The sequence below is a fragment of the Enoplosus armatus genome, chromosome 6, assembly GCF_043641665.1.
Source record: "Enoplosus armatus isolate fEnoArm2 chromosome 6, fEnoArm2.hap1, whole genome shotgun sequence".
Taxonomy (NCBI): Eukaryota; Metazoa; Chordata; class Actinopteri; order Centrarchiformes; family Enoplosidae; genus Enoplosus; species Enoplosus armatus.
The window spans coordinates 18,867,453-18,879,765 of record NC_092185.1 but is presented as its reverse complement, the minus strand read 5'-3'; the positions used below and the strand labels follow the sequence as shown (position 1 = coordinate 18,879,765).

The 12,313-nt window shown below is 40.4% G+C and overlaps 1 protein-coding gene across 1 annotated transcript; it reads left to right on the top strand.

Annotated features, from left to right (window-relative positions):
- The first annotated feature begins 2,539 nt into the window (after window positions 1–2,539).
- On the top strand, window positions 2,540–11,818 carry cry1b (cryptochrome circadian regulator 1b). The gene is made up of 11 exons (XM_070907470.1): window positions 2,540–2,851; window positions 5,961–6,069; window positions 6,462–6,604; window positions 6,723–6,907; window positions 7,056–7,144; window positions 8,014–8,154; window positions 8,406–8,717; window positions 8,880–9,031; window positions 9,548–9,750; window positions 10,749–10,874; window positions 11,314–11,818. The coding sequence occupies exons 1-11, from the start codon at window positions 2,694–2,696 to the stop codon at window positions 11,394–11,396; spliced, it is 1,701 nt and encodes a 566-aa protein (XP_070763571.1). The 5' UTR covers window positions 2,540–2,693; the 3' UTR covers window positions 11,397–11,818.
- The last annotated feature ends 495 nt before the right edge of the window (window positions 11,819–12,313 follow it).

Here is a 12,313-nt window from a genome sequence, read left to right as displayed (position 1 = left end):
GATTCTGATTCTGATTCTGATGGTGAAAAGTCTTTGACATGAGTAGTCAGAATAATTACACTTTACTATAGTTATTCAACTATTAGGAGAGTAAGAACTATGGATTAAATTGGAAGTTGGAAATGGTTGATCAGTGAGCAGCTGTACTATTGAGAAGTTAGGCGAAGGTAGGGAATGGAGAATGGCACCAGGCATTGGCCAATAATTAGCAGTTCCACCAAAGCAGTCAAATCAGCACAAACCCAGAAGCTGATCCATTGCAGTGTTGAGGTCCATCACCGTTCTTATCTTCTACAGTTAGATGGCCTGGGCAAACCACTTTGACTGTGTGATGCTGGAAAGCCAGGGTATTCCCCCAAGAAACACATGCTATGGGTTTATAGGCACATCCGCTATAATTTACTCCGGAAGTGAGGGATGTGTCGGTCTGGGAATACAAGGCAGTTTCTGAAGCAGTCTGTTTGGGTTGGAAAGCTGCAGAAACACATTTCATGACAATGCCAGGAGTTATTACAGAATAGCTACAGTACAGACTTTACTGCCTTACATTAAGCCTTGTTGTTTACTGTTAGACCTCGGTTTCTGAATCACTGAGCACTAGCAGGCTGTTTCAAGCCAAGCTGATGTGTTTCGCCTTTCTATTCTAGACGAGTGCAACGGAAATAGGTGTAACGTTCTGGACAAGTTAAAAGCCTGTAAAGATAGATACGCTGCATAGCTCCACAGGCCTGGGTCTGTAGCAATAATATTTTTTGACACCCTGCTCCAGGGTGATACAGTATGTTCCTCTTACTTCAGCACAGTACATTCTCTTTCCTCTTACAGTGGCATTTCTGTGTGATATAAAACAGCAGGAACTGATTACACAAAAAACGTTGTTTTTTTTTCACAATACCTCTTTTAGAAAACATTGGTAGTGTAATTGGTAGTGGTAAGTGTAATTAATTAAAATCAAAAAATAATTATGGAGTAGAGAGAAATTTGGGTAAAAAAAAATGCTTTCAAGCCATTTAAGTTACACCTAAACTGCAATAACCTACAATAAGAATTACAACAAACAAAGCAAAATATAAATTAAATATCGCCTGAATTGATATGCTGTATGCTTACAATGTAAGTCACATGTTCAACTTTAATTTTCTTAATTTTCACATAATCATATGAATCTCTCTCTATGCTGAACAACCAAGAGACATATTTTTAAGAAGAAGATCTAGAGACAAATCATAAAATAGCAACTCCTGGGACACAATGACACCACCTATCATGATTTCATTGTTGTATGCAAGGTGAGTTTGTTTAACTCACAGCTGTAAATATAATATTCAAACACCTTTAAATTAATTACTAACAATTAAATTATATGAAGTCAGATACATATTTCCAAGGACAAACTCAATAAATGTCACTGGTAACATTTAATCAATTTAAGGTGCTGATGCTGGTCGTTATCGGACATACTGTTGTCTATGTTTGATGACATTGTCCAAAATAATTCCAACAGCACAATATAATTTATATTTTTAGCATGAATTTCCTCTTTAACTGTAATGTTCATGAATTGTTATAGGCTGTGATCTTATAACTGTCGCAGACAACAATAGTCGTGCTATGGTTACATATTAGCTCCTGCAGATGTATTATCACAACTTACTCTTTTATGTAATTTAACGTGGCTCTCGCTGGTTACAGATTACGGCTGCTGAGAGTGGGCGGGTATTGGCTATGTTCGACCACGCGCACAGTTGCCGTGTGAGCGGTACGGTCGCTATTATAAATCGAGCACACCTGATCCGAGGCAGGCCTCGCCGCGCGGCATGTGTTCATCCGGGTACTTCTGAGTGTATATACATAACTCAATCCAGAGCCTCCGATTAGCTGCTTTTATCAGAAACTTTTAGGGGTTGTTTCCTGTATTTCTGCTCTCCAAAACTGAACCCTGACTCAAACGTTGAGAGAATACGACCGAATATCGACATATGGATAATTTAAAACAACGGCAGACAACGCGACCGCAGGTGTTATAAAGCATATTATGGAAACGTGAAGGGAGAAAGGTTGTATAACGGCTGATTCTGACCAATCAGAGCGCGCCATTTCCTCCTACGTAGCCCTGTGGGTGGAGATGTTGATACAGAAAGGACCTCTGGCATGGGTGAGTTTACCAGTTACAGTTCATCCACAATATTCAACGTGGTGGTGAGGTCTAGCGTGTGTTTTATTTGCGCGTTTGTACTTTTTGCGAGCTAGCTTAGTAGCTTGTGTTACATGGGCTTTACCCACGCCTCGTGAGATAGTAAATAAAACAGTTCAAACGTCGCTGCTGGATGAAAACGGGCTTCTTCGGAACTTTTTTCCTGCAAATGTGCTCACTTCGTCGTTGCTGCTAATCGAGAAGAGAGTTGTGCCGGTTTTCCTTCGTCTGCTGTGGTTACCCGCTGTCCACACATGCAGCCACCACTGGCCAGGAGACTCTACTCTGTGGATAAATTCATGGAGCAAGGTTGAGCCCAGACGGACCTTCAACGATACCGTTGGTACCGACCGGGTGAAAAGCTACGTAGTCCTCGGATGTGAATGAACACTTGACTACTTTGCTACCAAAACAACATAAGAGGGCGTCTTTTTGTTGTTATTGGGAACCGCCTCCCCTCTTTATAACCCCACTAGAAATAATACAGAAGGCAGGTGACATGGTGGTCAACACCATCCACTGGTTCAGGAAGGGACTGCGGCTGCACGACAACCCCTCTTTAAGGGACTCCATCCGAGGAGCGGACAGCGTGCGCTGCATTTACATCCTGGACCCCTGGTTCGCAGGGTCCTCCAATGTGGGCATCAACAGGTGGAGGTAAGGGATGAGGCAAGATGTGAGTGCGAGAGAGAGTGATGGTTGGAGGGTTTAACAGGATTATGTGTCATTACTGGACCTCAACTCCAAATCTAGTGAACCCAAATTAAACTCCGACTGATTGTCCATCCCGTGATCTCCCACCTCCACTGACTTAACCATCTACAAATGTGCCATATGTTTGCAGTTTTGGATAACTCCTACACAGTCTGTTTGAATATTGGTTGTAAGTACAGTAAAATTAGAAATTAAAGGGCACCACTGGTTTGAGTGATTGTGATTGTTAATGTCACTGGAACTGACCTACATCTAACTGGGAATAACACTTGATCGCTCTCATCAGGCACCTGTAACAGACAACATACTCCACGGTTGCTTCCAAACGTCTTTCAGTATATAGGGAATTATATCTTTACACTGTATGGTGTGTCAAAAAAATATGCAACTGTTTAGGTCATCCATTAAGCATGATTGCACTGGTCTAGTAACCATTGCTTTATCAAAATTTGTTAAGTGGCATTTTAGAGTAATCTAAATCCACAATATAGGATAGAAGTGTCACTAGAGATTTTGGACAGCACTACAAAATGGCCTCAACACTTCAAGTAAATTAATTTGGATATAGCCTGTGTTTGACCAAGTGTATACACGGGATGTCGCCATGTGGAAGTTGTCATTGTTGCTCCCCCTGAGTTGCAAACATGCAACAAAAATGTGGAATAATTTGCTGCATTAGATGCAGAAAGATTCCAGCAAGTTTTCACAGATAAAGATAAAGAGAAGAAGTGCAAAGTGTTGCTAATCTAGCATACAGTTTTGATGTTTTTACAAACCTGTCCTTAGGAAATTACAAGTCTTTTGTGATCAGGCCGACAAATCCAGCTTTGAAATATGACCAGGTGTCTAATGTGCCTTCAGACATTGTGTAGTGCTACTGCCTGTGTGTCTATGTACATAGAGACATATGTCAGGAAACTCAATTTGGCCACTATCAGACATCAGCAAACCACTGACTGTCCAGCATGAGACATATGCTGTGGTGCAGGGGTTGTATCACAAGAAAAACCTGCAACAATTCATACCTTCAATCAACATACAGTCTGTTCTATGCAATAGCCAAAAAAACAGCATTTGTATCCTTTTTTTGTTTGCTTTAATTTGTTTTTGCTATACAAATACATTATTTTAAAACATGTTGACTGGGATATATTTGAGTCCAGTGGGCTGTAGTCCATAATTTCCTTCATTAGGGGAGGAAGTTATTTGCTAAAGTGGTAAAGTAATGACTTTGACCTTCATGTCCTGAGAAGACATTGTTTAAAGCTAACCACTGTGACGAAGCAGGTCCTTTTTCCCGCTTAATAACTCTGCTGCTCAGCCCTGACTGGAGGGCTGATAAATTGGGTCATTGTGTTGTTATGGTCATTACATCATCATGCCCCCTCACAGCTTTGACCTACATTAAACACTCACTCACCAGACCCCCCACTCCCCTCATTCAGCTACATCACGGTGTCACCAATCACCACTTTCTCTGCTGAGTTTCTGTATAACTTTTATATTCTGAATCTGTTTAATTTTTTTTATGCCGGTGCTCTCCCTCATCTCAGTTCTCTCTATTTGAATGCCTATACATGCCTATCCATTGTAAGCTGGTCAGTGCTTTAAGTAGTTGTTGTTCTGACCTTTTGTTTTTTAGGTCTAAACTTGCCTTTAGAAACCAATTAAACCAAATCAAAAGTCAGATATTTTATCAAATCCCTGCTTCATATGAATTTGGAACCAATTCCTGATACTTTTCTGTTACAAAAAATGAAAAGAAAGCAGCCCATTGTTAGAATTATAATAAATCTGATATTAATAATGAGGCAAATAAAAGTGAAATAAAGTTAGTCCTTTGGCATGAAGTGTGAATAAAAGAGCAATTCATACTTAACCAAATGTGCATAAATTGTATGAGTTGCTGTGTTTGACTCCGTTTTGAGCAAATTCAGGTTTGTTGTATTATAGAATTAAAGTTTGATTTAATGCTGAAGCATATATCATATATATGAAAGCACTTTGGTTTTCTGCCTCTCACTGTAATAAATGTTAGGAAGTGACCTCAATTATAGACGGCACATTCTCTGCTGTGCTAAGTGTAGTTGTCTGTCTGCTACTGTTCTTAATAACATTTTGAAAGTACCGTGTATGATGAACTGTGTGTCTTGACTTCACCACAAGAGGGCTGTCTGTTCACACTAAAACACTTGAGTCTTCCATTTCATGCACTCTCTTCATTGATTTGTTCTGTAGTCTGTTTGTATTTTATTGTCTTTATCACATGATGTCACATAATTTAGATTTTGACTACATCAGATCATTTGGCTCTTTCATGTTGGTGCTAGTGGATGGCTTATGTTCACAATTGCAATATACTCCTCCCAGCTGGTCCAGTCTCTGCAGTGCAATTTAATAATGCAGCGTTTATTAAATTGATGTTAAATTAGTGTTTAATTCTAAGCCTGATATTTAATTACTGTAACACTAACGTTGTATGGCCTTTTATGCAGTTGAACCTTATAATTATGTATTTTAATTAAAAGTATTGATAGAAATTGCCCATGTGATGCTTTCTCCAAATAGTGTGTTTTCAAAATCATAGTGACAATAACTTTTGTTAACTGTAATGCTGGTGATGGCTGACTTGATTATTCTCAACAGGTGCATTTAATTCAGTTGCTTTGTGTAATAAGCGTTATCACGTCATGATGCCTCTTACGTGGCCATAAACTGTTGTTCTAGTTATCAATATTTTTGACTCTTACTAAAGCAACAATTGCATATCTAACCAGCTTAATCCTTAAGTACAGTCAGGAGTGTCCACATAGCCATTGCTGATCTATTGAAATGTTACCAATATGACACACACACACACACACACACACACACCCACACCCACACCCACCTACTCGGTGCAGCAGTTATAGTGTAAGACCCCCCAGTAGTGTTTTTAGATCATCAGATCAGCTAAGCCCCTGATTAGTGGTGTCGTGATTGCATTTTGTGTAACTGTTGTCTCTGGGAGGAGGTTATCAATAAATGTATCCTTCTGTCTGTTTGGTTTCAGGTTTTTGTTGCATTGTTTAGAGGACTTGGACGCCAGCCTGCGCAAACTCAACTCCGGCTTGTTTGTCATCAGAGGCCAGCCTACAGATGTCTTCCCTCGTCTTTTTAAGGTATGAGAGATGGAGTAGAGGATGCAGTCTTATACTTAGCGTTTCTCTGAAATAAACTAGCACTGTAACTTTAAAATCATTTTTACAGTGTTATAGCTCATTAAATACTCATCAATACTTAAGTGAACTTGTGCAATTACCCTCCAAATTGATTACATAGAATTTATACACATTACATTGAAAAATCACTTATGACCCCAGCTACATATCAAGCACCCTCACATGTGGTCCTGAACCCAAGTTTGAGGTTAATCACTCAGAACCAATTTGTTGTAATGATATTTGAATACAAAATAATATTTATCATAAGCTTTGCATTCATGCATTCCTTTACAGAATAAAACAATTAATTATATCTGCTGTGCATGTGTGTGTATTACTTTGGTCCTCAGGAATGGCAGATCACCCATCTATCTTATGAATATGACTCTGAGCCGTTTGGCAAGGAACGTGATGCTGCCGTCCAAAAACTAGCCAGTGAGGCTGGTGTAGAGGTCATGGTGCGGATTTCACACACCCTCTACAATCTGGTGAAGTGAGTGACTATACAGTGTTAGTTGAAACAAATATCCCGTAGTAATGAAGCTGTTAGTGTCACATATTGTGTTTGTAAAGATTTGTGTCAATTCCCTTTACATTTGTCTTTCCTACAGGATCATAGAACTCAATGACGGTCAGCCTCCTCTTACGTACAAGCGCTTCCAGGCCCTCATCAACCGAATGGATGCTGTGGAGCTCCCTGCAGAGACCATCACATCTGAGGTGATCAAAAACTGTGCCACACCCATCAGTGAAGACCATGATGAGAAGTTTGGGGTGCCCTCCCTGGAAGAGCTTGGTAAGTGTTTTTTATTTATTTGTAAGTGTCTGTATGTGTGCATGAATACGCTGGTCGTGGTGTATAAACACAAATGCTATCCAGCTGTGTCACAGTCACAGACTTTGAGCAGTTGTTTAATTTATACTTGTATGTTTTGCTTTTTTAGGTTTTGAGATAGAGGGCCTGACCACAGCAATATGGCCAGGTGGAGAAACTGAAGCCCTCAAGAGGCTAGAGCGGCATCTGGAGAGGAAGGTAAACGTTTTACTACACAGTATATGCATAAAATAAGAAATGTACATAGTTGTATTAACTTTGGCTTTAGCTGACCGACCACTCACTTAGTAAGTCGTAACATAAACATGAACACTAACCCAAGACACGTTTTTCAATCTTGCACACAAGTTCATTGAAAGACTGGTCTTCTCTCTCTATCCAGTTGCTTTAATGAAAAATCAGGACATGAATTTTTTTCCTTTTCAGTGGTTTCTTCTTTGTACTGAGGCACCACCTTAATGTGTCATGTCTTTTTGTGTGTTTTGTCTTTTTTATCTGCACAAAGACTGAATTGACAAATTGAGTTGGATAAAGGCATGACAGAAGAGTTTTACAGAGTTTTTTTTTTTCTGTATTTCTTGTCAAACTAAATCACTTAATAACATGCAGTATTCTTCCACAAATTTGTGTTCTCTGCTTCCTGATGGTCGTGTGTATATTGCTGATGACAGAGATATTTAAAAGGCCCGAATCATTATTAAACAGCATCTGGGCTCTACACATCAAAATATAGGTGTAGGGTTTAAAATAGATAGCAGGAATTTTGAAAATAAATATTCATTTATATTATTCATATCCATTTCACAAAATGCACGAGGCAGTAGATGACTTGTGTTTTAAATACCTAAGAGTTAGACTAAAACACACTGTGATGAGACATAGATTCGCAGACACCCTGTTTATTCTACTCTCTTCAAGTGATACGCCTTGAGCCTCATGTTTTGAGGACAGAGACTCAAACATTTAATATCTCATTTGATGTGTGTCATTTATTCAGGTGCAGATTTCCTCTCAGCAATCACAGCGGTATTATTTTAGTTAAATGCTGACTGATCATCTTTTTACAGGCATGGGTGGCAAACTTTGAGCGTCCACGTATGAACGCCAACTCCCTGCTGGCCAGTCCCACAGGCCTCAGCCCCTACCTGCGCTTTGGATGTCTCTCCTGTCGGCTCTTCTACTTCAAACTTACTGACCTGTACAGGAAGGTACGAATGACCACAGACAAGACATGAAACAATACAAACAATTTATATTTGGAATAAGCCATTTTATGTTTTAGGCAATACACTTTTAGTATAGGCATTTAAATGTTTACGCTGTTTGCATCTTGAAATCACTTTTTAATTTTAAAGTAAGATTGGAGAAGCATTGATTTTCATGTGATGGTCAAGGAGTCAAACCAGTCTATCCTGCAGATGAAATATTTCTGCTGCCTTTGTGCGTTTGGTCTTATCAGGTCAAGAAGAACAACAGCCCACCGCTTTCCTTGTATGGCCAGTTGTTGTGGAGGGAGTTCTTCTATGCGACTGCAACCAACAACCCCTGCTTTGACAAGATGGAGAGAAACCCTGTGTGTGTCCAGATCCCCTGGGACCGAAACCCAGAGGCGCTGGCCAAGTGGACAGAGGGACGGACAGGCTTCCCTTGGATAGACGCCATTATGACCCAGCTGAGGCAGGAGGGGTGGGTCCATCATTTGGCGAGACACGCTGTGGCCTGCTTCCTCACCAGGGGAGACCTCTGGATCAGCTGGGAGGAAGGCATGAAGGTAAGGATACAGAAAAAGGATTTCGTAACCACAGATTGAAAGGTCATTAAAAGAAAAGTTAGAGTAAATGAAGGTACGTAGCTGCTGTCCTGAGACTTCTTGCTCTGATTAAAATTACTGCCATGCATTGTCTCAACTATCCACTGTCTGTGTGTCGTGCAGGTGTTTGAAGAGTTGCTCATAGATGCGGACTGGAGTGTAAATGCCGGCAGCTGGATGTGGCTTTCTTGCAGCTCGTTTTTCCAGCAGTTTTTCCACTGCTACTGCCCCGTGGGATTTGGGCGACGCACTGACCTCAGCGGGGACTACATACGGTCAGTCAGTTCTTTCAGCTGCATCACATGAATATAAAAACACTGGCCTTTCATAACTGATATGGTTGTGGGTATGTGTGCCCCCTGCAGTCATTTCAAATGGGGAAACAAAATCTCATGGTTAGCTTGTGCTCTTTTGTAGCCTTACACGGGGTCATGATTTGTCATGGTTGCAATAGGGTTGCAATAATATCATGAAATTGTTTCAAACTTAATTTTCAGAGTATTGGGGGTAGTGTAGTTTATCTGCATAGTAGTAGTAATTGGTAAACAGCGATGAAATTTGTGACCTAATTTACAGTGTCAGTGTCGTGGGAATTTCAGGAAAAACAGAAGACTGGCAACGAGGGAGTAGGAAGGGATATGTTGTATTTTCCCACTACAGTCAGTTTTAATGGACAGGAAAAAAGAATGAGATTTCACACTCCACATTAGCCTACTTTACCTTTTATATCATGTTCCACCCATTTCCTATCTTCCACATCTGTCTTCATGCTTTTCTTTCTCTGCTCCTAGGCATTATTTGCCCATATTGAAGGGCTTTCCAGCCAAATACATCTATGATCCTTGGAATGCCCCAGAGGAAGTGCAGAAGGCAGCCAAGTGTATCATAGGAGTCCACTACCCCAACCCCATGGTGAACCATGCTGAGGCCAGCCGTGTCAACATAGAGCGGATGAAGCAAATTTACCAGCAGCTTTCCTGCTACAGAGGACTGGGTAGGGACATGACCTAGATTCTGATTACATCAAACTCTTGACTTAAATATCTGGAATGCTTTCTGCATTTCTACAGATGAAAACATTTCAAAGAAAAAGGCCTTTTTCTGTTTGTAGTCAAGTTCTGACTCATTCCTGCAATCCAGGATTCCCTGTGAAACCTGTGTTAGACCCAACCCCATACACCATGATGATGGACAGTAGATCTAAAAGTCAACATGCTGAGTGCTTCAGAGCAATTGCTTTTGCCAGACAAATGTGCATTACATTTACACAATGGTGTATTAGAATACACCACAACTAGATAAATACTACTGTTGTGTGATTGATATGGGGCTGGAGACAGATAGCATCCCCGCAATGGCTCTGCTGTTTCATTAAACTGCATTAGAAACTATACAAGCACAAATCAACTGGCTGACACATATAGAAACACTTTATAAACCCAGAAATAAAGAGCTTAAAAGGGTTCATTAGAAAATTCTAATTTTCACATTTCCTTCAATGGAATTAATATTCATACACATCCTGTCACCTTGTATATGTCAACACCCCCCTCATCTTAACAGCTAGAGTCAGTATTTATAGCTTTCAGGTACTGCAGTGTTCTTGGTGTACAATTAGTGTTAGATGGCTATCTGACCTCAGAGTAGAAAATTGCAATGATTTGGGTCTCCAGTAATTACGATACAAATTATCACCAGCCAGCCATGTTTGATGCCTTCAGTGCCAGGTCTATCAAGGCACTCATTATTTGAGTTGAACAGCCAGGATTTTTATAAATGCACAGCATTGTGGGTCTTGTATATGTCCACTTATCCATTAGCTCTGCTAAAAGACAGTTTACTGATATTTGTAGTGTTCCCGAGCCACAGATTACTCCCAGGCTGAAGAACCATTTCAACATCATTTCAAAGAACAAATCAATGTTTTTTTTATCATTTTCACCAACATGTGTTGCCTTGTGGGTAAATTAAAATGCTTTATTCCCCCTGCAGGCCTGCTAGCAACAGTGCCTGCCAAGCCCAACAATGGTGGAAATGGCAGTAATGTCAACACAGGGACCATTCAAGGTCCAGGAGGGTCCTCTGAAAACTCCATACACGAAGGAACGTCTCGAACAGGTATGCAGGTTGGATGGTTAACATTGTCATTGGTTAAAATACAGCTCTTTGCACATTAATACATGCATATATTTTAAATTGTACAATGCAGACAAGATATGAACACTTTACTATTCACACTCATGGCTAAAATGAATACCCATGAGACTTGGGTCAGCTGGCAACGTGATATGAGATATTTGCTGTCTCTGGCCTGCAGGATTGTTGTTGGTCTTTCATAACTGGTAACTGAATATTGGGCTTTATTACAGAGCATAACTAAACTACTGTTATTCTGCCAAAACAAGCCAAAGATATTGAAAAACCATAAAATGCCCTGAGTCAAGCTGCTACACTGCAAAAGGATTGTTGAAGGAGTGTTTTTCATATCCAAATCATAAAAATATAATTTATACCAAATTAATTTGAAATATGTTCTGTGTGTTGCGTTTTAATGCAGAAAGAGGACAGTCCATGCAGAAGCGGCGCCGTGAAGAGGCTCCACTTGAAGGCAGCTCTAAATCCTGGAGGCAGAGCAAATAGTGTGAAAAAATGCAGAATGCAAGCTATCACACTGTAGCAACTGTAACTACAACCATAGGCCCCATTTATACCTGGCATTAAAATGCATCTAACTGCCGGTGGCTAGTTTGCTGTGCAACTAGTGGTCCTATTAGCTTTGCTGACTCTGCCCGGACTGAGAGCTTGGAGCACCGGGGAGTGTTTGTGTTTACACCACTAGCATAGGAGCTTTGGACCGCTGGGGGGAAGAGGTTTAGTAAAGCTACTACATCTTTATTTAAGCTTTAAAGCTAATAGAACCGCTAGCTGCACGGCTAACTGGGCTAACTAGGCTAACTAGCTAACTGCAGCTACAGTTAATGGTTACTTGAGCAACAAGTAAAGCTATCGGTCATCAGGAAACTCTGTAAATCAGATAGTTGAGGCAGAGCAGCCGGAGGACATCAGAGGGAAAACAAGAAAATATTTTCTCCATCTCCATGATCCAGTTTCACCGAAATCAGTGACTTAAGTTATAAAGTTGTGTTTTTGTAAGTAATCAGTGATCAGAAATACTTTGCTCTGGGGTGTCTATCCTCTTTCCAACCTAATTCATGTCTCATTTGTGGTCTGATAAACCATAAATGAATCAAATTCAGGTTAAAAACAACGCATTTAGTCTTTGCAAACAGAAATGATGAACGTGTTTGTTTGCATATAGAGCGGGAAAGTGAGATCCAATCACAAGTGGTCACTCGAGACGCATGTTAATGTCAGGTGTGAACAGGGCCATAGGGGAGACAGACAATAGTATCAGCTGGATCCAACACCCCCATTCTGTGTGTCTAAAGGACTCCCAATACTACATGACATTTGTGATCAGTTCAGATTGTCAGAAGTTGGACTGGACAGTCAGCTGTTAACTTGTCTTGGTCTCCAGATAAGACACATCGCACATC

Bases quoted from the DNA above. Each gene is read 5' to 3' on its own strand.
- cry1b (XM_070907470.1), top strand. From the start codon at position 2,694: ATGGTGGTCAACACCATCCACTGGTTCAGGAAGGGACTGCGGCTGCAC. The intron at 8,718-8,879 runs GTAAGGATACAG...TGTGTCGTGCAG, and splicing joins GCTGGGAGGAAGGCATGAAG to GTGTTTGAAGAGTTGCTCAT. The intron at 9,032-9,547 runs GTCAGTCAGTTC...CTCTGCTCCTAG, and splicing joins CTCAGCGGGGACTACATACG to GCATTATTTGCCCATATTGA.